The following is a 25060-nucleotide window of genomic DNA, read 5'->3' as shown; positions in this document are numbered from 1 at the left end:
GTTACAATAAAATAAATAAAGAAATACATTTTAAAAATAAAGAAATTTGAAAAATTAGGCGTCTTATTAATTGAGCGAGCAAATATCCACGTCAAGAATTACTGACGTGAAAAGAGAATACAGTGGTCCCTCGCTATAACGCGGTTCACCTTTCGTGGCCTCGCCGTTTCGCGGATTTCTTTAGTCCAATTTTGCATGTTTTTTTTTACAGTGCATTGTGGTCTGCGTGTTTGTTTATAAGAATCTTCTCGCCCAGAAGAAAAAAGAGCGCCAACAGCTACTCTTAACTGTTTGTCACTCGGAAAAAGACACCTGCAGCGAGGTGTGAGTGGAAAAAGGCGCGACAGTGGCGCAGCGCCAGGACGAAGAGGCGCGGTCAGAGGAACTGTGAAATACTGGTCAGTCACTATTAATAATTTCTTATGTGTCCAACCTCGTAGGTTGATCGTTAAAATTAAATTTGTTAGTTCTAAAAGCCATCATAATTATTTATAGGAAAACGTTCTGTTTTTATTTCTCAAACAAATGTTTGGGCCTGAAAACAGTTTGGTCTTATTTTTCTACTAAGGTTTGAACTTTGAGAGGGTTTACCCATGAGAGAAAAGTGAGAAAATGTTAATGCCTGATTGAGAAAAGTGTATAAAGTGGTTTTACAGGGTTTTTACAGCTTTTAAATGTCTATAATAATTGTAAAAAAATAATGCTGACTACGTCGCGGACTTCGCTTTTTGCGGACTATTTTTAGAACGTAACTCCCTGAGTGTGTGATCTCTGACGCGTAAACGAGGGACCACTGTAACACTTTTTTGATTACACTACGAAACAGTTGATACGACGGCCGCTTTTGACGCTCTATTGGCACCGTTGTGATTGGTGAAGTTCTTTTTCTTTGCCGTCTTCCTGGCTTCCATGTCGTAAAATGAGGGTGTGTCTGAAGCGGAGTCTGAATATTTATGGGCGTGTTTATTATAATTACGATTGTTTTCACCCGCCGCATTTATCAAGGTCACGTCAGACGTACGCCGGAAATGGACAGGTGCTCACTGCTTAATACATGTCACGGAAACTTTGGTGTACTTCAAATTTACACCGTAAATTTACGCCACAAGTGCGCAACTTTGATACATGAGGCCCATTGTACGTTCAAAAACCACACGTCGGACTGGTGTTTCCGAAAGGAAAACTTAACAGAAGGTTGTTTTTTCTTTTTTATAAAAAATGTATTTCATGCCTATCAGCGCGCACAGTGAGTGGAATCAGGTGGGGGAGACTGAGCGTATATGCGCGCACGCACACACAGCAGACAGCAACATAATTCATGAGAGGACGGTAAAAAAAGAAAACCTAAACATAACAGGTGTTGCTACTTACACTGTTGTATAAATAAACTATATTTCATACGGAGTCTTACAGCTGTGCTCATCTGTCATAAATCCTGTTGTTGTGTGTGTGTGCGCGCGCACGCTCATATACGTTCAGTCTCCCCCCACCTGATTCCACTCACTGGGCCTCATGTATCAATGTTGCGCACTTGTGGCGTAAATTTACGGCGTAAACTTGAAATACACCAAAGTTGCCATGACATGTATCAAGCAGTGCGCACCTGCCCATTTCTGGCGTACGCCTGACGTGATCTTGATAAATGCGGCGGGTGGAAACGACCGTAATTATAATAAACACGCCCATAAATATTCAGACTCCGCTTCAGACACACCCTCGTTTTATGACATGGAAGCCAGGAAGACGGCAAAGAAAAAGAACTTCACCAATCACGACGCGTGCCAATAGAGCGCCGAAAGTGGCCGTCGTATCAATTGTTTTGTAGTATATAATCAATAAAGTGTTACAGTGTACGGAAGCGTATTGCATTCACTGGATAAAAAAATTTTTTGACCACTGATCTCATAATTACGAGATCTTTTCTTGTAATTACGAGATCTTGATCTCGTAATTATGAGAAAAGATCAGGTGTCTAAATAGTTTTATGTATATACTTCCGTACTTCCAGTCCCTCAGCACAGACGTGAGCTGAGCTCAGCCAATGATAACACACTATAATCAAACACAAAGTGTGGATTTTCCCCCTGAAGTGCTCCCGGACGAATGTCCAGGGAGGAGCACGGGGCGACTTCCAGCTTTCACTCACACAGACCCACCGACCACTGAGGGACACAGCGGGGCTCACTCCCACCCGGGCACATGCCAGTCTGTGTGCCCGAGCTGTGCCTTGCCTCACTGGAGGAGTTTCATTCATCCAGCAACAGTTTAGTGGGAAATTCACACTTTGTGCGCGCCGTGGTGTGGATCACAATGCAGTGTCGGAGGTTACAAATTGGCCTATTTTCAATATGACTCGGGCATTCTCACGCTTGGACTGGAAGTACGGAAGCGATTACACACACACACACACACACACACACACACAGAAAATATATAAATAAAAACAATAGCTTGATCTCATAATTACGGCGACGTGGGGCATAATTTCTTGTTATATAACGTGATAATTTCTCGTTATAACGTGAAAATACCGCATCATGAAATAACATGATAATTTCGTATGATGAAATAACGTGATAAATATCACGTTATAACATGAAACTTTTCACATAATTGCATGATACTGAGCCAAATATATATTAGGGCTTGGCAGCTCAGAGCTTCCGTACATAAGAAAGAGAGCGACGTCCAGCACGTCAGACTGGGCTTTCGGCCAGAACAATCCCAACGACTTGAGATGCCTGCAGTGTTGACATACTAATATTAATATCATCCTTATTTTTAAGAAATATCAGTATTTCCCAGTGTCTCAGACCGAGAAGGTGGTAACAGCAGATTAACTGCGACAGCGCCATCATGCCCGCTGATCATTGAGGAAGCGCGCATACGGGGAAGCTGGAGACACCCGATCTCGTAATTACGAGATCTTTTCTCGTAATTATGAGATCCCGATCTCGTAATTATGAGAAAAGATCTTGTAATTACGAGATCTTATCTCAAAATTACGAGATCAGTGGTCTATTTTTTTTTTATCCAGTGAATGCAATACGCTTCCGTAACAGTGGTCCCTCATTTATCGTGGGAGTTACGTTCTAAAAATAGCCCGTAATACGCGAAACTGTGACGTAGTCGGCGTTATTTTTTACAATTATTATAGACGTTTCAAAGCTGCAAAACCCCTGTAAACCCACATTATACACTTTCACAATCAGGCATGAACATTTTCTCACTTTTCTCTTGTGTGTAAACACTCTCAAAGTTCAAACCTTAGTAGGAAAATAAAACCAAACTGATTTCAGGCCCAAACATTTGTTTGAGAAATAACAATAGAACGTTTTCCTATAAATAATTATGATGGCATTTAGAACTAACAAATTTAATTATAACGATCAACGAATGAGGTTGGACACATAAGAAATTATTAATAGTGACTGACCAGTATTCCACAGATCGGGCCTGCGTCCTGGCGCCGCGCCTTTTCCACTCGCACCTCGCAGCAGCAGGTGCTGTTTCCGTGTGAGAAACACAGTTATGAGTAGGCCTAGTTGTTGGTGCTCTTTCTTCGTCTGGGCGAGAGGATTCTTATAAACAGACACGCAGAACACAGAACACTGTAAAAAAAATTAATAGCATGCAAAATTGGACTAAATACTCCGCGGGACTGCGAGGCCACGACAGGTGAACCGCGTTATAGCGAGGGACCACTGTATTCTCTTTTCACATGTCAATAATTCTTGACGTGGATATTTGCTCGCTCAGTTAATAAGACACGCCTAATTTGTCAGATTTCTTTATTTTTAAAATGTACCTCTTTATTTATTGTATTGTGACAAACGAATGGAGACGACACAACCTGGTTGCCGCACGGGCGAATTAAGGGAATGACATCAGTACAGTTGTAATGATCAATTTCATAGTCTAAAACGATCACACCACATAAAGTTAAGCTCAGCGCTGCTCTGGCTCCAGGCTCGACGTCTGGAGAAAAAGGCGAGCAGCGCTTTCCTTCCTGTCAGCGCTGTAGCCACTGCTCGTGCTCCATAACAATCCTGCAACAGCGGGATTTGTATTGATTATTATGTAGTATAATCAGGAAAGTGTTATTTATGTAACATATGTATTGATTTGTATAATGGCACTGTTTATCATGTTGATCATCTTCATTTCTATGTGGATTCCAGCGCTGGTTCATTTTCGTGTATAATTTCCGCCACCTCTCGACCTGGTATATATTTTAGCGCAGCGTATGCCAACGACCACATTGATAAATGCCAAGTAGCGCAGCCGTTTTGGCGTACACCCCATATACGCTCAAATATCGCCGTACGCAACGTTGATACATGAGGCCCATTGTGCGCGCTGATAGGCATGAACTTTAATATGATATTAGGTTATTGCGAGGGAACGCAATAAAAAAACAAGACTTTACATGAGATCACTGTTTGCTCTCTCCGGTGTTTGCACATGCACAGTGCGCGAGGTAATCAGCGTGTAGACGCTTGTAGCGCTGCTTCAACAGCGCGGAACCCTCACAAGTCACGACGGCCGACCAAAATATCAAACAGGTTTGATTTTTATCCGACCATATGATTCCCCATCGGGAGGTGGTCGTGAGATGTTAAACGCAGCTCATTACTCCATGTAGACTGCACGATGCAGGACGCACGATTAAGCTGAAACTCGACGCGATCCAAAAAATTCTCGCACGAGTGAAAAATCGGCTGAAAAAGGGCCAAAAATCACACAGTGTAAGCCCAGATGGTGCACTGGTGAGTTAACAATACTGTTCTTGTTTTAACTAACTAACTTTTTCATTCTATTATAAGCCACCCAATTTTCACAGTCAGTCAGCACATAAATGCTGGATTTAAATGCCACAGCAGAACTCTTATCTCTGTGCGCTGACGGTTTGTGGGCCGGTTGGACATGAAACACTCTGGCTGAAAAATGTTCCCAGCACGCCCCTGTTAGACACTATTTGAAAAATATGATCTGCACCTTTCTTGGAGCATGTTTCAGAGCTTCTGATAAAGCATCATCCACATCGTCTTCCGTGGCTTTGTTGTGTTTCTTCAAGGCGGCTCCTGTGAAAGATATAGCAGGAAAAGCGCTCTCATGACACTGGCTGAAATTATTGCAAATGATACATACATGTATAAGAAACTGTCTTGGGCATAGGGTAACTATTCACCAAACTTACTTTGTATCAACCGGTAGACTGTGAGTGGTTCCAGTGCCTCCTTCTTCTTCTTGCCTTTGAGGCTGAAGAGGGACCACAGAGATGCTGTCCCAGTTATCTGCAGCATCTCCCGGACTGTGACCCTGAAGTTACTTCCAGGAACATTCTTCAGGACAGATGCCTATAACAAGCAAGTTTCCAGGCATGAGAGTGATGAACGGACACAAATATTTCTGTAAACTGAAACATGAGGGCCAATGGTCCAGTAGTTCATCCAAATGGTTGAGCTAAAAACTTATTTCAGTATCTGAATGTCAAGTTTGAAATTACCATTGTCCTCCTGTACTGCACGTCATCTAACTTGAGACACAGGTCAGTCAGTTCCTGTCTGGTCTTCAACGGTGCTGGCAGCAGATCCTCGATGGCCTCAACAGCATCAGATCCTGACTGGCTAGTTCTTGCAAGGAGTATCTCCTGGTTTTTCAGGACCTGAGCCAGCAGAGACTTTAGCTCCTGCAAACCTGTTAAAAGTGTGTGTATGTAAATATTGGTAATTATGGTTGACTGTGTTGATTAAACAGAGTTCCATGTTTAAATGCTCACCTCCAGAACCATTTCCACCAGGAGGAATCAGGGTCTTCCTACCCACGGAGGACTGTTTCCCGCTGTCGTTGGTGGTTGGGGTATCAGTGCTGCTCGTCAATGAAGACGCTGTTGAGGACTGTTTCCCGTCGTCTTTGGTCATTGGGGTCTTAGTGCCGCTCGCTGTCGAGGACTCTTTTCCGCCGTCTTTTGGGGTCTTAGTGCCTCTCGCTGTTGAAGAATGTTTCCCACTGCCTTTGGTTGCTGGGGTCTTGGTACCCGATGAAACATAAGGAAACAGTGTTAATGCAGTTATTTTCATCCATTCCACTACTCAGTACTGGATAAAAATATTGAGTGAAAACGATCAGCCATTACCGTTGCGTTGCTCTGACTTGCGCTGAAACCACTTAATTTCTGCATCGAGCACAGGACGTAAAAAATTAAACATGTTTAATTTTTGGTGTCCGATTTGCTTAGTCCTTTACGTCCCTCACGCTGTTGTGGCATTGAGCTACATGGTTTCTGCACTGGGTTGCTTCCACGTGGCGTTGTCACAACACCGCACGCAACTCGAAGTGGGCCAGGTGTGAAAAGGGCTTAACACAGGCGCATCAATTCGTGTGTTTTCTGAAAGCCAGAGGAGGCCTCTGGCTTTCCGCCTAGCTGATGAAGAAGAAGAAGAAAAAAAAAGCCTAGTAACCGTGGAAACATTGGGGAATCCCCCTGGTAGATCTATGTGCAAACATTCTGGGGTGTGCCATGAATCATATGAATGATGTGTGTGCACACAATTAAAATGAAATTGTCATTTCAGAACTAGAAATACATTCGTGAGTGCACAAATTAGCCATAATTGGATGCTTAAATTAACCAGGAAGAAGTTTCATGAAGAAGGCCATATTTATAACACATAAAGTAGATATCAATACCTTCAAATGGAATCAGTTTGAAGAGTTTTATTTACTGCCCACATGAGCTTTTCTTCGAATAAAATTCAACCACAAATTTTTTTTCAGATTTCAGAGGTTTCTCCCACAATAAATGTTTACCACAGATATGACAAATTTAAATATTTCATAGCCAGTATAGCTGGCATTAAGGAGCCAAGAAATGGAAAGATGTCTTTGAGTGTAATGGTATGCTTCAGTGTCTCAAACATGGATGCTTGCAATAGTCAGTGTAATATTTTCCATAGTTTGAGCATACATAAACTTCACAGTTTAGTGTCAATGTCTGTTGTTTGACTATAGTCCAAGTCTGGGTGTCCATGACAACTGCCACAAAAATTTCAGGCCTCTAAGGCCATTATTTGCTGAGATATTCTACCTTGAACATGGCTCCAGAAATGACGGCCATAATTTTAAAATGGCAGACACCATGCACACTAAATTGGCCATATCTCAGAAACTACTTGGCCTACAGGCCTCAAACTTCAGATTTGTTGTTGTGAATAGTCTGGGAATAATTGATTAAAATTTAAAGAAAATCTGAGACAAAGTGCGTGAGGCCCTTCAAATATTGTTTGAACTGACATGAAATGACCCATACATGCTGTAGAGGCCCCTTGATATGTCTGTTGGTCCTGATGTCATCTCCTGGTTCCGTGGGACTGATGGGGGTTTTACCACAAGGCTTCTGCAAGGTAGAAAAAATAAAATTTGTCAGTGAAGATGGTCCATCAGCTGGAGAAGAGCTCATGAGATTTTAATGACTTGTTTCTGTAACATTGCAAGAACAGATGAAAGTCTCACATTCCATTCTCATGACATCATCATTTTTTTTTATTCCTGTTAACACTGACATTATTCAGGACAGATTTGTCAGTTGGAAAATTATTATTATTATTATTTACTTTCCTTCTACACCAAGGTAAAGATACAAACATTAAATGTTTAAATCAGCTACGAGGTTTACTGCATGAAGTATCTCACAAAAAGACTTTCAGAAGCTGGAATATGTGTGTGTGTGTGTGTGTTTTGATACCTGATTTAACTTAGTTGACAGTTTTTGTTTGTTTATATATATATATATATATGTGTGTGTGTGTATATATATGTGTGTGTATATATATATATATACACACACACATACATACATATATATATATACGAGGTCTATTAGAAAAGTATCCGACCTTATTATTTTTTTCAAAAACCATATGGATTTGAATCACGTGTGATTACATCAGACATGCTTGAACCCTCGTGGGCATGCGAGAGTTTTTTCACGCCTGTCGGTTACGTCATTCGCCTGTGGGCAGTCTTTGAGTGAGGAGTCGTCCACCCGCTCGTCGATTTTTTTCATTGTTTAGGAATGGCTCAGAGACTGTTGCTTTGTTTGATAAAATTTTTTTCAAAACTGTAAGGCACAACTGAGTGGACACCATTCAATAAATTCAGCTGGTTTTCGGTAAAAATTTTAACGGCTGATGAGAGATTTTGGTCTGGTAGTGTCGCTGTAAGGACGGTCCACGGCGCCTGATGGCGATCTGCGCTTCGAGGCGGCAGCGTCTCGCCGTTTCAAGTTGAAAACTTCCACATTTCAGGCTCTGTTGACGCAATAAGTCGTCAGAGAACAGAGAACTTTAAGAAGAAGTCGGCATGAGGAGTTTATTCGTACATTCCATTGTTAACGGTCATTTTGTAATGAAAGAACGTGCGGGCAGAGTCGCATGTCGGGCCGGACCCGACCGCGGGGGGTCGCGGCAGGAAAAACACCTCCGTTGGAAACCTTAACGGGCAAGTTGGAACATGCCCAAGCTGTTAAACAATTTCTCAGTTACTCACTTGTTGAAAGCCATTAAAAGCCTGAATTCTACAAATGGTTTTCAACACGGAGGTGTTTTTCCTGTCGCGGCGCACACAGATTTGCTCGACTCGGCGAATTTGCGCGCACGTCTTTCATTACAAAAATGTCCTTAAACAGTGGAATGTCCGCATAAATTCCTCATGCCGGCCTCTTCTGAATCTTCTCTGTTCTCTCACGATGTCCTGGGTGAATTAAGCCTTAAATTAGGATGATTTCAGCTCGAAACACGCCGACGACGGCGCCTGGAAGCGCTGCGTGACGTCCCGCTCCGTGGGAAGTCCTTACACCGACAGAAACACCCCATAATCTCTCATCAGCCGTTAAACTTTTCACAGAAAACCAGCTTAATTTCTCGAATAGTGTCCACTCGGATATTCCTCACAGGTCCAGAAAAAATTTTGATAAAGCAACGCGCGCCGTCTCGAGCAGCGTGTGAAACAAAGGAATTCAGCCGAGAGGGCGGGACCACATCTCACTCAAGGCCTGCCCACAGGGAAATGACGTCACCGACACGCGTGAAAAAACTCACGCATGCGCACGAGGGTTCAAGCATGATTGGTGTAATCTCATGTCATTCAAATCCATATAGTTAAAAAAAAAAATAAAAGGGTCGGTTTATTATCTAAGAGACCTCGTATATATATATATATATATATATATACGCATGTATATATGTATATATACTTGTCAATTTGAGTTTTTTGTTCTGATTCATTTACTGAGAGCATAAAGTTAATGAAGTGGAATCATTTTGTTTTCATGCCAGAAAAACCTCAGTTACACTCAAATTATTATCTGAGGAACTTTCCCTCTTCTCTGAACTTTCTATATTTCCTTCTTCACCTCCGTCTCTTTGAAGAGTTCTTGTGATCCTGTGGCTCACAGTTGTCACGTCCCCTCAGAGCTTTCCTGTTGGCTGGACACCATCATTTCTGGGCTGATCTTCCATGTTCTGGCTCACACTCACTGGCTTGGTGTCTGAATGTCCAAACGCCATCGTACATCAAACAGGCACTGCAGCGGGCACCACAGTGAATTTAACTGACCAAGTAAAAATATATATATGAAAAACGTTCATATTTTAATTTTGACTATGAAGAAAGGCGGTGTGTTTATTATGGCAGAATCAGTTAGATGGTGAACTATGGATGACCTTTGTGGTCATAAAACATGATTTACAGGTTGAATTTTAGTTTGAATTTAACTTCTGCAGAATGGCGACACAGCCAGGCAACATCTGTTTGGGAAAAGGTGTGCAGTTAGTTCACCCACCCATTACTACAAAATTAACAAATTAGTAATAGCAAGTATGTCAGCCATAATTACTTTTTTTTCATTCATGAGTATCCATTTTCCTTGCCTCAGCGATCCTGGCACAGCTACGACCAGCAGGGGGCAGCAGTGCAGCGTTGTCGCTACTCACTAGAAGAAGAAGAAGCAGTGTTTTGGTGTCCTTGTGGTTCGGAGTGAAATGGGTTATTGGGACGAACCAGACGGTACCGACTGCGTGGGGAAAACGTGGTTCACCACCAAATTAGCCGCAGCTGTAGGTCAGTATGTGTGCAAAGTTCAGACTGAAGATGCGTGGGTTCGTTAGTTAGCGACGCGTTGACCTGATGGTTTAGCTAACGCTAAGCTAGCCGCTGTCAATCACACTGCTTAAATCATTTTACATGACACAACTAGGGCTGCAGCTATCGATTATTTTAGTAATCGAGTATTCTGGCGATTAGTCGAGTAATTCATAATTCACTTTATTGTGTAAAAATACTGTATACATAAATGTATATAATGACACATCATAACATTATTGAAAGTTACAATAAAACAGTTAACAATTCTAAAACCTGGTGGCATTTACACTATAATACAAATTATAGTTTGCTTTAAAAGCATTGATACTGGGTGAGAGAACCACACTTCAGGTGGTAAACTGTTCCAAAGCGTAATAGCTCGATTGCTAAAGAACTTTTTTCTCACATTCAATCTCGATCTATTTATTTCCAGGCTCAGTTCATGGCCTCTAAGACCAGGATACCTTCTCATTTCGAAGAACACATTAAAGTTAACATTTTCAAAGCTGTGCAAAATTGTATACATTTTGATCAAGTCCCCTCGAGTTCTTCTGTCTTAAAGTGTAGTAAGGCCCAATTCCAAGAGCCTCTCCTCATAAGGCAGATTTTTTTTTTTAATTCTGGTACCATCTTAGTGGCCCTTCTTTGTCATTTTTCCAAAGTATTTTTGTCTTTCTGGAGATATGGTGACCATGCCTGCACACAATATTCGAGATGAGGATGGACAAATGTTTTATACAAAAGAAGAAAGGAGTCTGTCAATGAACGAAAAGGCCCTTTTTATCATCCCAAGAACTCTGTTGACTTTTGCTTTCGAAAGAGCAATGTGGCAGGAGGACAGGTCCTTAGAAATCAGTACACTTGGATCTGTTTCCTCTAAGACAGTTTCTAATGTTTTTCATTCATGAAATTATAATAACATGGTTTTTTTCTACCGATGTGGGGAACTTTGTATTTTCCTTCATTAAAACCAAGCAACCACTCTCCAGACCAAGCCATGAGCCTGTCTGTCTGCCTGGTGGTCTTCCCCATCAGCAAGAGAAAGAATGGAATGATACACCTTGGTGTCGTCTGCAAACATTTTACAGCTTGACTTTATTGCGCATGGCAAATCATTAATAACAAAAACAATATCGGTCCAATAACCGATCCCTGAGGAACGCCACTAGTAACCTGCGTCCAAGAGGACTTCATTCCATTCATACACACACTCTGCTCCCTGTCATTTAGAAAATTTTCTATCCAGTTACAAAGTTTTCCTCCGATCCCATACTTCCACAATTTGTAAATCAATCTGGCACTTGGCAAGGAATCTAAAGCATTTCAAAAATCAAGATAGAGGGTGTCAAAAGGCAAACCCTCGTCATACATTTTTGTCCATTCCTCAGGAGTAACAAATAGATTTGGGAGACAAGATCTGCCCCTTCGAAAACCATGTTGCTCGTTCAAGAGCACTTTTTCTGTGAAGATCACAAGCTTGTCTCGAATGAGTTTTTCACATAATTTGCAGACCTGTGATGTCAGACTCACAGGCCTGTAGTTGCCAGTGACTCTTTTCACCTTTTTTGGGGTCAAAATTGGGGTCACATTGGCCCGCTTCCAAATGTTGAGAAGTCTGCATTGGTCAAGAGACTGCCTAAGAATACAAAAAAAGGGCAAATAAATTGCCTCAGCTGATTCTTTAAGAACTCAAGGTTGTATTTCATCTGGACCCATCGGCTTACTAGGGTTCATCTGAAACAACAACTTTTTCACATCTTCAGGAGAGAAAAAGATGTAATCTAATACATTGTGTTCAACAATTTGACCGTAAAAATTGAATACTGTTTCGCTATAAATACAGTGCATAAAATCGTAATCAGTTACGGTTTAATCGGTTTAAAAGTACTTCTGCATTTTTAACAACATCAACAGGGCTTTTTTTTTAAGGTTGATTACTGGGTCCCTGTGTGATTTTTTTTTTTATCCCACTTTGTGATTCAGCCGTTGCATTTCAGCTGGAGGTTGAACATGCAAGCCTCAGTCAGCTTTTATAAATTATTATTTTATTTGAGTTACCGTGTTTGTGAAATGTTGTGTGTTGCCCAAAAAGTGAAAATTAAAAAGTGAAACACTCAGTTCGAGTCTAAGCAAAACACAGAAGAAAGAGTGGACTTCTTCCAGAGACTGTGTGGCAGGGGACGGAGATGTGTGAGGGCAGTGCTGAGCCCTTCACACCGGGAAATGCTTTATTTCACTCAATGTGTCCCGTTGGAGATAATAGCTAATTTGATTAGCGCTTACACGGCTCCTGCATGCTCTAGTCTTCTTCTGTTTGTTTTTCTGGGGATGTTACAGCACCACACACAGGCCTGGCATATGTACTACAAAGTTAAACGAAGCATCGAGGCACAGAATTTGCCACAGACATTTTTTGTAATCGAATTATTAGAATTACTGGACTAATCGTTTCAACCCTAGACACAATGTTTGTTTTTCATATTTTACGCTTTGGTGTTGTGCATGTTTCCATAACAGTTTTTAGATTTCTTCTGTACACACAAAAGACTAATTTCTCAATATATTCACAATAACTTGCAGTATTTTTTTTTCCACACAACACAATGCTGCATGTGTCACGAGACATGAGGGAGCATGCAGTCGGCTTGCTGACTGCAGGACTGTCCACAACAGCTGCTGCTGAATGATTATTTCAGTACTGTAAGCTGCCTCAAACAACTCTGACCACCTGTAACCACACCAGCTCTGTAGGAGTTCTTCACCTACTAAACTTTTTTTTAAAACTCAAAATCAGATCAACTGTTAACATTTTGATTTGGCCAATCGCCATACTAGTTAAATTTTTAAAAAGTTAGTTTCCCTACATTAATTATAAAACTATGTCCTTTATAGACTTGTAATGTTGCTTAGTTTGAATATGGCGGCGCGTTCAGACACAGCAGCCAAGCACTCTTGTCTCAGCACTTTTTTTGTACTTTGTCTACTCGGACTGATACTCCTCACCCGATTAACTGATGCTCTAAGCTACAGCAGAGCTGAGCTGTTAGCAAAAGCACGAAAAGTCCAAACAACATTCAACTGGGACTTTATCCCACCGGTGATCCCGCGGGAGCAGCGACCCTCTGGGAAGCTCTGCGGAGATGGCAACGCAGGAGAGGCAAAAGAGGCCTAAAGGCTAGGCTAAGAGCTAACCCCCACAGACCAGTGATCCCTAGCCTTTTCCTTGCCAGCGCACAGTGACTACACAACAAGATGGACGAGCTGAGACTGCAGATTACATCGAGTCCTCTGGAGAACTGTGTGATGATTATATCAGAGACATGGTTGGATTCAAACATGCCAGATGCTGCTATTGCGCTAGCAGGCCACATTGTTTACAGAGCAGACCACAAGTCACTCCGATAAGAGCAGAGGTGGGGGTCTGTGCATTTATATACACAACGAATGGTGCACCGATGCCAGGATATTAGGGGCTCACTGTTCAACAGATATTGAATACATGATCCTGAGTTGCAGACCTTACTACTTGACATGGGAAATCACATCCGTATTGATAACTGCTGCCTGTATACCACTGCAAGCTAACGCTAAGCTAGCCTTAGATCAGCTGCAGGGGGCCATTAACAAATGCATGACGGCCAGACCGGACAGTGCTGCACCCGCGGCAGGATAATTTAATCATGCCAATTTGAACACAGTAATCCCAAGCTCTTCAAAAATGTGAACATTCCCACGAGACATAAAAACACTCTCAGCCAGGTTTACACCAGCATTCAAAAGGCCTATAAAGTCATCCCTCTTCCACATCTTGGTCTCTTGGATCACTTGGCTCTGTGTCTCATCCCAGCATATAGACCCTTGGTCAGCAGAGAGAAACCTTCCACCAAAACACTTTAAGTGTGGAATAAAAAGCAACTTCAGTTCTGCAGGACTGCTTTGATATGACTGACTGGGAAGTCTTTGCAGCAGGGACAGACTTAGAGGGACATGCAACAGCTGTCCTCTCCTACATAAACTTTTGTGCAGAGACTAAGTCTGTCAAGGTATATCCTCATCAGAAACCTTGGTTCAACAAAGAAGTGCGAACTCTGATTAGAGAGCGTGACGCTGCATTTAAATCAGGGACTCAACTGGAGTACCGAGAGGTGCAGCAGAGACTGAGGAGGGGCATCAAGGAAGCAAACCCAGACACAAAGAGCGCATAGAGGAGCATTTTAACACCAACAGCTCTAAGAACATGTGGCAGGGGATAAAAACTCACTGGACATAAAACCAGCAGAGCAGCCCCGAACTCCACGGGCAGCTCCCTACCTAACACCCTGAACCAGTTCTTTGCTCGATTTGACCAGCAGAATGCAAAGACCAACTGGCAGTCAGATCTACTAGCGGAGGACCACCGGATACAGCTCCATGAACACCAGGTCAAAGCTGCCTTGAACAGACTCAACATCAGGAAGGCAGCAGGACCAGGTGGGGTCTCTGGATGCATCCTTAAGGCCTGTGGTGACCAGCTGACAGGAGTGTTCACCACCATGTTCAACCGCTCGCTGCTGCAGTGTGTTGTCCCTACGTGCTTCAAGTCCACCACAATCATCCCAGTACCCAAGAAAAGCACGGTGAGCTGCCTGAATGACTATCGTCCAGTTGCACTTACACCAATAATCACTAAATGTTTGGAGAGACAAGTTCTCTCTCACATTAAAACTGCCATACCTACTGCTTTTGATCAGCACCAGTTTGCATACCAGTCAAATACAACCCCTGGCAAAAATTATGGAATCACCGGCCTCGGAGGATGTTCATTCAGTTGTTTAATTTTGTAGAAAAAAAAGCAGATCACAGACATGACACAAAACTAAAGTCATTTCAAATGGCAACTTTCTGGATTTAAGAAACACTATAAGAAATCAAGAAAAAAAGATTGTGGCAGTCAGTAACGGTTACTTTTTTAGACCAAGCAGAGGAAAGAAATATGGAATCACTCAATTCTGAGGAAAAAATTATGGAATCACCCTGTAAATTTTCATCCCCAAAACTAACACCTGCATCATATCAGATCTGCTCATTAGTCTGCATCTAAAAAGGAGTGAACACACCTTGGAGAGCTGTTGCACCAAGTGGACTGACAGGAATCATGGCTCCAACACGAGAGATGTCAATTGAAACAAAGGAGAGGATTATCAAACTCTTAAAAGAGAGTAAATCATCATGCAATGTTGCAAAAGATGTTGTTTGTTCACAGTCAGCTGTGTCTAAACTCTGGACCAAATACAAACAACATGGGAAGGTTGTTAAAGGCAAACATACTGGTAGACCAAGGAAGACAAAGCGTCAAGACAGAAAACTTAAAGCAATATGTCTCAAAAATCGAAAAATGTACAACAAATGAGGAACGAATGGGAGGAAACTGGAGTCAACATCTGTGACCGAACTGTAAGAAACCGCATAAAGGAAATGGGATTTACATACAGAAAAGCTAAACGAAAGGCATCATTAACACCTAAACAGAAAAAAACAAGGTTACAATGGGCTAAGGAAAAGCAATTGTGGACTGTGGATGACTGGATGAAAGTCATATTCAGTGATGAATCTCGAATCTGCATTGGGCAAGGTGATGATGCTGGAACTTTTGTTTGGTGCCTTTCCAATGAGATTTATAAAGATGACTGCCTGAAGAGAACATGTAAATTTCCACAGTCATTGATGATATGGGGCTGCATGTCAGGTAAAGGCACTGGGGAGATGGCTGTCATTACATCATCAATAAATGCACAAGTTTATGTTGATATTTTGGACAATTGAAAGGATGTTTGGGGATGATGAAATCATTTTTCAAGATGATAATGCATCTTGCCATAGAGCAAAAACATTCCTTGCAAAAAGACACATAGGGTCAATGTCAATGAGCAGATCTGATTTGATGCAGGTGTTAATTTTGGGGATGAAAATTTACAGGGTAATTCCATAATTTTTTCCTCAGAATTGAGTGATTCCATATTTTTTTCCTCTGCTTGGTCTAAAAAAGTAACCGTTACTGACTGCCACAATCTTTTTTTCTTGATTTCTTATAGTGTTTCTTAAAGCCAGAAAGTTGCCATTTGAAATGACTTTAGTTTTGTGTCACGTCTGTGATCTGCTTTTTTTCAGAAATCCAAACAGACTGAACACTCTGAGCTGGACATCAATGGGAAGAGTGTGGAGAGAGTGGACTGTTTCAGGTACCTGGGAGTACAAATCACAGCTGATCTCACCTGGTCTGCACACATCAGCCATCAGGTGGGAAAAGCCCATCAGAGACTCTACTTCCTCAGGAAGCTAAAGCAGTCCCAGCTTCCCCAAAATCTGCTGGTCAGATTTCACAGGGCCACTGTGGAAAGCCTCCTGTCCTACTGCTGCACTGTGTGGAGCTGCAGGGCAGAGGATTAAAAACTCTATAGCGGGTGGTGAAAACAGCAGAGAGGGTCATAGGGACCACATTGCCCCATGTCTGAGATTTATGCTGGCAGGCTTCAGAGAAAAGCCATAGACCTCACACACCCTGGACACCAACTGTTCATCCCCCTGGAAGGAGATACAGGGCACTCGGTGCACACCCCAACAGACGCACGCACCAACAGACTGCTAAATAGTTTTTAACCCGTAAGCGGTCACGTGTGTAAAACCTTCTCCTTAATGCACTCTATGTACATCAGCACTTTTTTCAAGTAATGCGTTTTATGTGAGTATGAATCAGCACATATTTAGCATCTGTTGTGTGTGTGTGTTTTTAGTCCTGCTTGGTTGGATGGTATATGTTGTGCTTTGTTTATGATATGCTGTCATTATGACTGGCTTCTTGATGATTTGGTGCTGAAGAGATGCTGCTAAAATAAAGTTTCATTGTGTCCACAATGACAATAAAGTTCTATTCTGGTTTATTTATTTTCTCCCTTTTCAGATTTGGTGCAGGTAGCATAACGTGCATGATTATTCAGAACAAACCCAGCCTCAGATATCTAAGTGCTTGCTTATTTTGAGTTGTGTGCTTCTGTGTTTTCAGGTCTGGTTGGTTCAGCCTATCACATTGTGGGGTACCAACCCGAGTCTGCAGTAGAAGGGCTCCAGAAGGTTACCAAAGGCACCGTTGTAATGGGTAAATACAATGACAAATATTCCTGCTTTTTAGTGCATTTACCAACCAACGCTGCCAGAAAGCAAAGGTTCATTGGTCATTGTATAAAACAGCCTCCCTCATTGGGAAGCAGGAGGATGCTGCTTCTAAAATAATTTGAACAAATGATCTACCTTTTGTATTTGTCAGCTTTTCCAAAATTGTGCTTTAACAGTTTCACCACAGACTTTCCTCTTATACACACTGTAACTATACAGTGCTTTGCATGTTTGGTTTTGTGTTTTGTTTTGTTTTTGTGTTTTTTTTTTTTGTTTGTTTTGTTTTTTGCTAAGGCCAAAATACGAGGTCTGTTAGAAAACTATCCGACCTTTTTATTTTTTTTAAAAACTATATGGATTTGAATCATGTGCGCTTGCATCAGCCAAGCTTGAACCTTCGTGCGCATGCGTGAGTTTTTTCACGCCTGTCGGTTGCGTCATTCGCCTGTGGGCAGGCTTTGAGTGAGCACTGGTCCACCCCCCCGCGTTGGATTTTCATTGTCAGGAAAATGGCTGAGCGATTGGAGCAGCGCTGAATCAAATTTTTCCAGAAATGAGAGACAGCCAGGTGGAAACCATTCGGAAGATTCAGACGGCTTTCGGTGAAGATACTCTGGGCGTCACACAGATTAAGGATCATTACAACCAGATTAAAGACGGCCCACAGCTCCAGTCGCTCAGCCATTTTCCTGACAATGAAAATCTGATGCGGGGGGTGGACCAGTGCTCACTGAAAGCCTGCCCACAGGCGAATGATGCAACCGACAGGTGTGAAAAAACTCACGCATGCGCATGAAGGTTCAAGCTTGTCTGATGCAAGCGCACATGATTCAAATCCATATAGTTTTTTAAAAAAAATAAAAAGGTCGGATAGTTTTCTAACAGACCTCGTATGTTCATTCAGGACCTTGCATCCGTCTGTCTGTTTGCTCAGTATAAGTCCAGTCCTCTTACTGCCAGGGTCTTCAAATTCACAGGGAACATTCTTGGGGCACAGACCTTAGACAGGTTCAAAGATGGCTAACTTTGACCTATTTTAAGAGGACAAAAGGTCACATTCTGTTTCCTAATGTTATGGTCATGGCCGACAGCATGAATCATGCAAATCAACCATTTGGGGGGTTCGGGATTCTGGGAAGGACACAGTGGCAGCCAGTCAGAGAGGTACTGTGACCACTGGCTGGTCTTTCTGGCTGCTAATCGAATGTGGCGGAATCGGCTCTGCTTCCAAACCGCTGTGTTTCTGTGTAGATGTAACATGTTTCTCATATTATGTAAACACTAGCAATTAAATAAACACTTCTAAAACTGAAAACGCCATTTTTGTAACCTGATAATCACCTCTGAAGTGACGCACAAGACATTGCGCGGACATCAGTATGCACGCGCATCACATGCAGTCAAAGGTAACACGCACACCCTCCTGCAGACGCCATTAAAAGGTACATGGTTATACGGCTGAGGGTATTTTAGCATAGCATTTTAATAAATATATATGTATATATTTTACCTATCTATAATTGCACTTGTTTTGGTGTTGTCCTTTTTTTGCGTCTTTCTTTTGTGAACCTTTTTGATTTGGATGAATGCATCTGTCATTAACCCCCACGACCGTGTGGACACAGAGTCTACACTCACGCAAAATAAAAAAATATCTTTCCAGTCTTGCTCAGGTAGTAACACTGCCAGCCTGGAATGTTCCTGAGCCAATAAATAAATAAACCTTAATAACTTACAGGGGATATTTGTCTTGTAGAATATTTTGAGTTAACATTAGTTGCCTTTTTTGTGCACAATGAAGCTTTTTTTACATGGTGGAGCACAAAGAATGATTTTCTTAAGAAGACTTGAAATTTCAGCTACAGTTTGCAAGAGGGCACAGGGGAGGTTTGAGCCTGGACTTGATAGGTTTTCTTCATATGAAAATTTTTCTTTGTTCCAAGTAGTTGGACATTGACACAATTTTTGAAAGTTTTCCTCTGTACACCAGCACAATGGAGCGGAAAAGGAGCAATCAAAATGTGCTTATTGTGATGACTTTCAGCTTTAATTCAAGGGGCTTAACAAAATTATCACATTAACATTTACCATGACAACTATTTTGGCAATTGTTTTTTTTTTGTTGTTGTTGTTTTTTTTTTTTAATCTAAATTCTTTGATTTCAGCTTCTTAACCCTCTGGGACCGATGCTGTGGTATACGGCGGCTAAGACCAAGCTTTACTAAATTATAAATAACTTTTTATTGATATGAGATAGAAACTTACTCTTTTTTTTTTGCTGAAAAGTTAACTCCGCGGACGTTTGAGCCAGCCATTGGCCATCTTTGTACTCCTCATATAAGCTGTGTGATGACGTGCGCAATGTGAGTGTCCAGTTGGAATTGGTTCACTGTCACATGGTTTTCCAAAATCCAATCGTAGGGCAGATTTACCTCACGTGATAAGCCAAAGATCATTTTCAGGAGTGATATCTTACTAGTTGGCCCGTTTGAATAGCCCCTGGGTGTGCCAATGCACCCTGCGCCATTACGCACAGTGATCAGTGAAAGCAGACGGACAGCCTCTGATGACAATCTCACGTGCTTAAACAGAGTGTGTAACTATCAGGATTGCTCCACTAGTTTGCATGTGAATGTTACTGGATTACTCTGTGGCTCTCTCCCTCTGACGTAAAGCACTGTTTACCATATCAATGGAGCGAGGGGGAGGGGCCGCTCCTCAGAGTGTGAGGAGCCAAAGTGTGAATGAAAGCTGCTTCCAGAGTACGACAGAAGACTCCAAAACACAGTAGAAGTAGAAATTTGTGACGTGAACTTTGTGTAGTAGCCGACAGAAATTGCTTTGAGATGAAGACAAACAAAATGCATAGACCATTTTGTATATATTGTTCAAAATGTGCATTTGTGTTTATTGTTTGAACCTTTTTGTTGTACAGTCTTTCACACAAGACCTCAAATTACCTTTATAAAGTGTCAAAATAGTTTATTATAGTTTGCTGTGTGTTTTGAATAAATGTATGGAAAATTATTTTCTGCTTTTTCCTTATTTCTGATTTGTAAACATTTATTACTCTTATATATGCTTTTATTGTGTTTTATATTGTGAAAGTACAGGTTATCCTGAAAAGAGACATAAAACCTGATTGTGGGATGCAGGGAAAGCTGTTAACAGCAATAATAAAACATTTATGCCAGGTGAGTGAACTGTCCAAAAAATGCCCCCAGACCCCCATATTATATCAATATGTTACTTCTGAATTTCTTAGGGTTGTGGATAAAACTAAACATTTGAGGAGCTTTGAGAAACAATCACTGATACTCTGTTACCATCATTAGGAGGTACAAATGTCTAACGCAGGCTGTGGTGTGCCCTGATGCCGCTGGTGTGGGGACTGTCAGCCGCTAGTTCTCAAAGTGCTTTCCTGTCATACAATTTTCATGAGAAAATAAAGTGTCAGCAGAATAGAGGCCTGCTGTTGTGCTGACCTATCCTAGTAGCTGCTGAACAGTTACAGAGAAGTAGATTCAAGAAAGGCTACAAAAGTGTTGTACTTATGTTTTCAATGTCAGATTTCTGATTAAAATAGAGTTCTCAAAGTGCTTTCAGAAGATATTTTTCATATGGAAAAACCTACTTTTAGACATTAAAAAAAGTCATCTGCAGCTCAGTAGGGCAAAATGACCGTCTCCAGCCAGCTGACAGTTACATACGGTGAGATTCCTAAAGATGCCTGGTTTACCCAGAAAATGCATCTTTATCACTGTAATAGTATGCAAAGTTAGTTTAGACAAAGTGCTTCCAGATTGTCACCTGTGTCTTTATCTATAATCTGGTTGTCATGGTGATGGTCAGCAGACCCAAGGGGTCTGGACTTCATGTGAAATGGAGACCCTGACATCCTGATTATAAAGGACTAAATTTCAATTTATTTTCATTTATATAGTGCCTGATCACAACAAGGTTGCCTCAAGGTGCTTCACACAAGTAAGGTCTAACCTTACTAACCCCCAGAGCAACAGTGGTAAGGAAAAACTCCCTCTGTGGAAGAAACCTCAAGCAGACCAGACTCAAGGGGCCACCCTCTGCTTGGGTTATGCTACAGACACAAATTACAAAATAATTAACAAAACGAACATACAAAATGTTGTAGGTGCACAGGACGGTTTCTGGAACAAATACCACTCCCATCTCTGGATAATGCCGCACCTCAAACAGAGAGAAAAGAAAAAAGAATCAAGTATCAGAAAGACAAATACAGTGTAATTTGTCAGCATTTAAGCCCCTGTCACACTGGCGCAAACAGAGCTGCGTATTGCGGCGTTGTTTCATGTAAGTATGCCTGAAATGCGCGCGTACTCAGCCTTTTTTCCGTGTTCGTTGCATTCGTAGATTTGCTTGCAGCTGCGTGTGTTTGCTTTTTTATTTGTGTGCACAGTCGCATGTAGCCCTTGCCGCTATTTAAAACCAATTCAACTCTTTTTTTTTTTTAGTTCACTCCTGCCGGCTGTGCAGAACACATCGCTGCGCTTGGAAAACAGTGGACTGTATCATGAGGTTTTTACAGTTGCATGCAGCCATAGCTGCTATTTTTTGTCTCTGTGGCAGTGCGCTCTGTTCTCGACTGCAGTGTGTAGTGCACATCAGAAAGAGTCATTTAACATTATTTTATTTATTTAATTTTTTGTCTAGATCATTTTCATTGTGTACAGATGCTGCTGAGTCTGGCTGTGGTAAAAGCTGCCGTGAATGAAATGCTATAACTCTTTAAACTTTCAAAGCTCCAGTTGCTCCGATCAGGTCCGCTGATTTGATCAGACCTGATCAATCAGGGCGTCTGATGAGCGCACTGACATGCAGCGATGGCGCTTTTATTTTGAAGAGTCACAGGTTTGATCAGACCAGAGAGGGAGAGACCGACCTGCTGTTTCTGACTTTCTGAGTTGAGGTTTGATTCCCTGTTATAAGTACACACATCCATCAGTTGGATCAGCTGTTCTGACCACACAGAGGCACTGTGGGCTGTGTGATCCTATTCTCCAGCTGAATCATTCTCGATGCATGCACTCAGTTTTTGGATGTGTACAGGAGCGCCATGTAGCAAGACTTGCATGCAGTAACACTATGCTGCACAGACCTGCTTAAAACTGCGTATTTTCTGTGTCCAGTGTTCTACGCCAAAAAAAATTAAACATTTATTTTCTTCTGTCCTACACGTGTAACCCTCAACATACTGCTGCATAGGGAGCAAAAACTTGGCGTAGAGATGCTAAAAGTGGGCATAGAGCTGCTCAACTCGGCATACACGGTACGCCACAATACGCAGCTCTACGTTTGCGCCAGTGTGAAAGGGGCTTTAGCAACAAAAAAAACCAGAAGAAATACTAAGGTGATCGCCGGCCACTAGCTCTAAGCTTCAATAAAAGACCCAGAATTTAGATAAAGTTGAGGCCACGGCCCACTGCGTTTACTAATAAAATGAATTTAAAAGGGTAAAAAGCATAGTAACTTACTATGCCAGTATGCTAGCCATACGAAATGGAAAATTAGTGTGTCTAAAGTGCATCTTAAGTCTAGACTTGAAAGTTAGAATCTGACTTTTATTGATGCAGGGAGATCATTCGACAGAACAGGGGCATGATAAGAGAAAGCTGTATGACCCGCAGACTTTTTATTCACCCTAGGGACACTAAGTAGTCTTGCACCCTGAGAACGGAGAGCCCGGGCCAGTACGTAAGGTTTAATTAGGTCAGTTAGGTAGGGAGGTGCCAGTCCAGGAACAATTTTATAGGCTAGTAGCAGCTAAATACATCAACTGATTGTAAATTTGCTGCAGCCATTCACTTACCTTCTTGTATGTTCGAAAATGTTAAAGTAATTAAGATGTGGCACTTGAGACCTGCACGAGTGAGGAGAATGTACTGAAAGTTTGAACTTCATGTTACAGCAGAGCTTACTTAAATAGCAGCTTTGGGGAGGAAAAGTCCCTTTAAAATATAAAAATGTTATATAATATAGCACAAATGTATGTGTGTTTAGTTAATATTCTGTATCTGTACATTACATACATATTTGAATGATACCTGTGTGATAGTAACTTTTTGAGTAATTGAATGTCAAAGGTTGAGAGGTCCTGCATCTGATGACTGACTCCCCTAATGTTGGGAACAGAGAGATTTTTCAGGATTTTCTAACCTTTTATGGACCAAACAGCTGATGGATTAATGTCAACCTCAACTTTATTATTATCCCGGAATAGTTTGCACCATGTGACATGCTTATCACGGGGAAACGTGTTACATAGAATCCAAAGGAAGTCAATGTTGTTTGACCTTTTACTTTGGAGACCAAACATTCAACACAGTTAAACTATTCCATTTATTAATCCTATTTGCTCATCCAATAATTTGCATCACTTTTTACCAAAATTGGAGCAACTTTAACCTTTGACCCTTGGACAAACTGAAAATGATTTGTCACCAGTTTTGTGGTTTTTACCCCATAATGCCATAACATTCATTCACAGATTGTCCAAACTATACCTTTTTGGAATCTTTATGTTCAGACAAATAATGTGGTGTAGTTTTCAATGCAATTGGCACATCTTTACCTCCGCCAAGGAGGTTATTTTTTTGGTTGCATCCGTTTGTTCTTTGGTTTGTTAGCAGGATTACTCAAAAAATCCTCAACGGATTTCAATGAAATTTTTAGCAGGGGTGTATCTTGGCCTAACTTAGAAGTCTTTAAATTTTGGTAATGATCCGGAACATGATCTGGATCCAGTAATTTTTTTTTAAGGATTCTTCATCATTGCAGGATAGGGCCAATTTCATCATTTTTGCATCTAACTTCATGAAGACGGGTCACAAAGGCTGAACAAAAATTACGTTACGACACAACAATAATTTAGCATTTGTTTCTCCTCATTGAATAACCTTATTAGAAAAAAACATGTGTAGTTCGTGCAGTCTCTCTTTATACAACCCCTGGCAATAATTATGGAATCACCGGCCTCGGAGGATGTTCATTCAGTTGTTCAATTTTGTAGAAAAAAAGCAGATCACAGACATGACACAAAACTAAAGTCATTTCAAATGGCAACTTTCTGGCTTTAAGAAACACTATAAGAAATCAGGAAAAATAATTGTGGCAGTCAGTAACAGTTACTTTTTTAGACCAAGCAGAGGGAAAAAAATATGGACTCACTCAATTCTGAGGAATAAATTATGGAATCACCCTGTAAATTTTCATCCCCAAAACTAACACCTGCATCAAATCAGATCTGCTCATTAGTCTGCATCTAGAAAGGAGTGATCACACCTTGGAGAGCTGTTGCACCAAATGGACTTACATGAATCATGGCTCCAACACGAGAGATGTCGATTGAAACCAAGGAGAGGATTATCAAACTCTTAAAAGAGGGTAAATCATCACGCAATGTTGCAAAAGATGTTGGTTGTTCACAGTCAGCTGTGTCTAAACTCTGGACCAAATACAAACAACATGGGAAGGTTGTTAAAGGCAAACATACTGGTAGACCAAGGAAGACATCAAAGCGTCAAGACAGAAAACTTAAAGCAGTATGTCTCAAAAATCGAAAATGCACAACAAAACAAATGAGGAACGAATGGGAGGAAACTGGAGTCAACGTCTGTGACCGAACTGTAAGAAACTGCCTAAAGGAAATGGGATTTACATACAGAAAAGCTAAACGAAAGCCATCATTAACACCTAAACTGAAAAAAACAAGGTTACAATGGGCTAAGGA

The 25060-nt window shown here is 41.4% G+C and overlaps 1 protein-coding gene across 1 annotated transcript in view; it reads left to right on the top strand.

Annotated features, from left to right (window-relative positions):
- Positions 1–9986: 9986 nt before the first annotated feature.
- ndufa11 (NADH:ubiquinone oxidoreductase subunit A11) overlaps positions 9987–25060 on the top strand; it is a 29354-nt gene continuing 14280 nt past the window's right edge. The window contains exons 1-2 of the mRNA XM_034180839.1: positions 9987–10122; positions 17186–17278. Coding sequence (XP_034036730.1) covers positions 10044–10122; positions 17186–17278 — 172 coding nt within the window. The 5' untranslated portion in view covers positions 9987–10043. The remainder of the gene's footprint in view (positions 10123–17185; positions 17279–25060) is intronic.

This window comes from Thalassophryne amazonica, chromosome 10 (assembly GCF_902500255.1).
Source record: "Thalassophryne amazonica chromosome 10, fThaAma1.1, whole genome shotgun sequence".
Lineage (NCBI taxonomy): Eukaryota > Metazoa > Chordata > Actinopteri > Batrachoidiformes > Batrachoididae > Thalassophryne > Thalassophryne amazonica.
The sequence above is the reverse complement of the archived record's forward strand: the minus strand, read 5'-3'. Positions and strand labels throughout refer to the sequence as shown.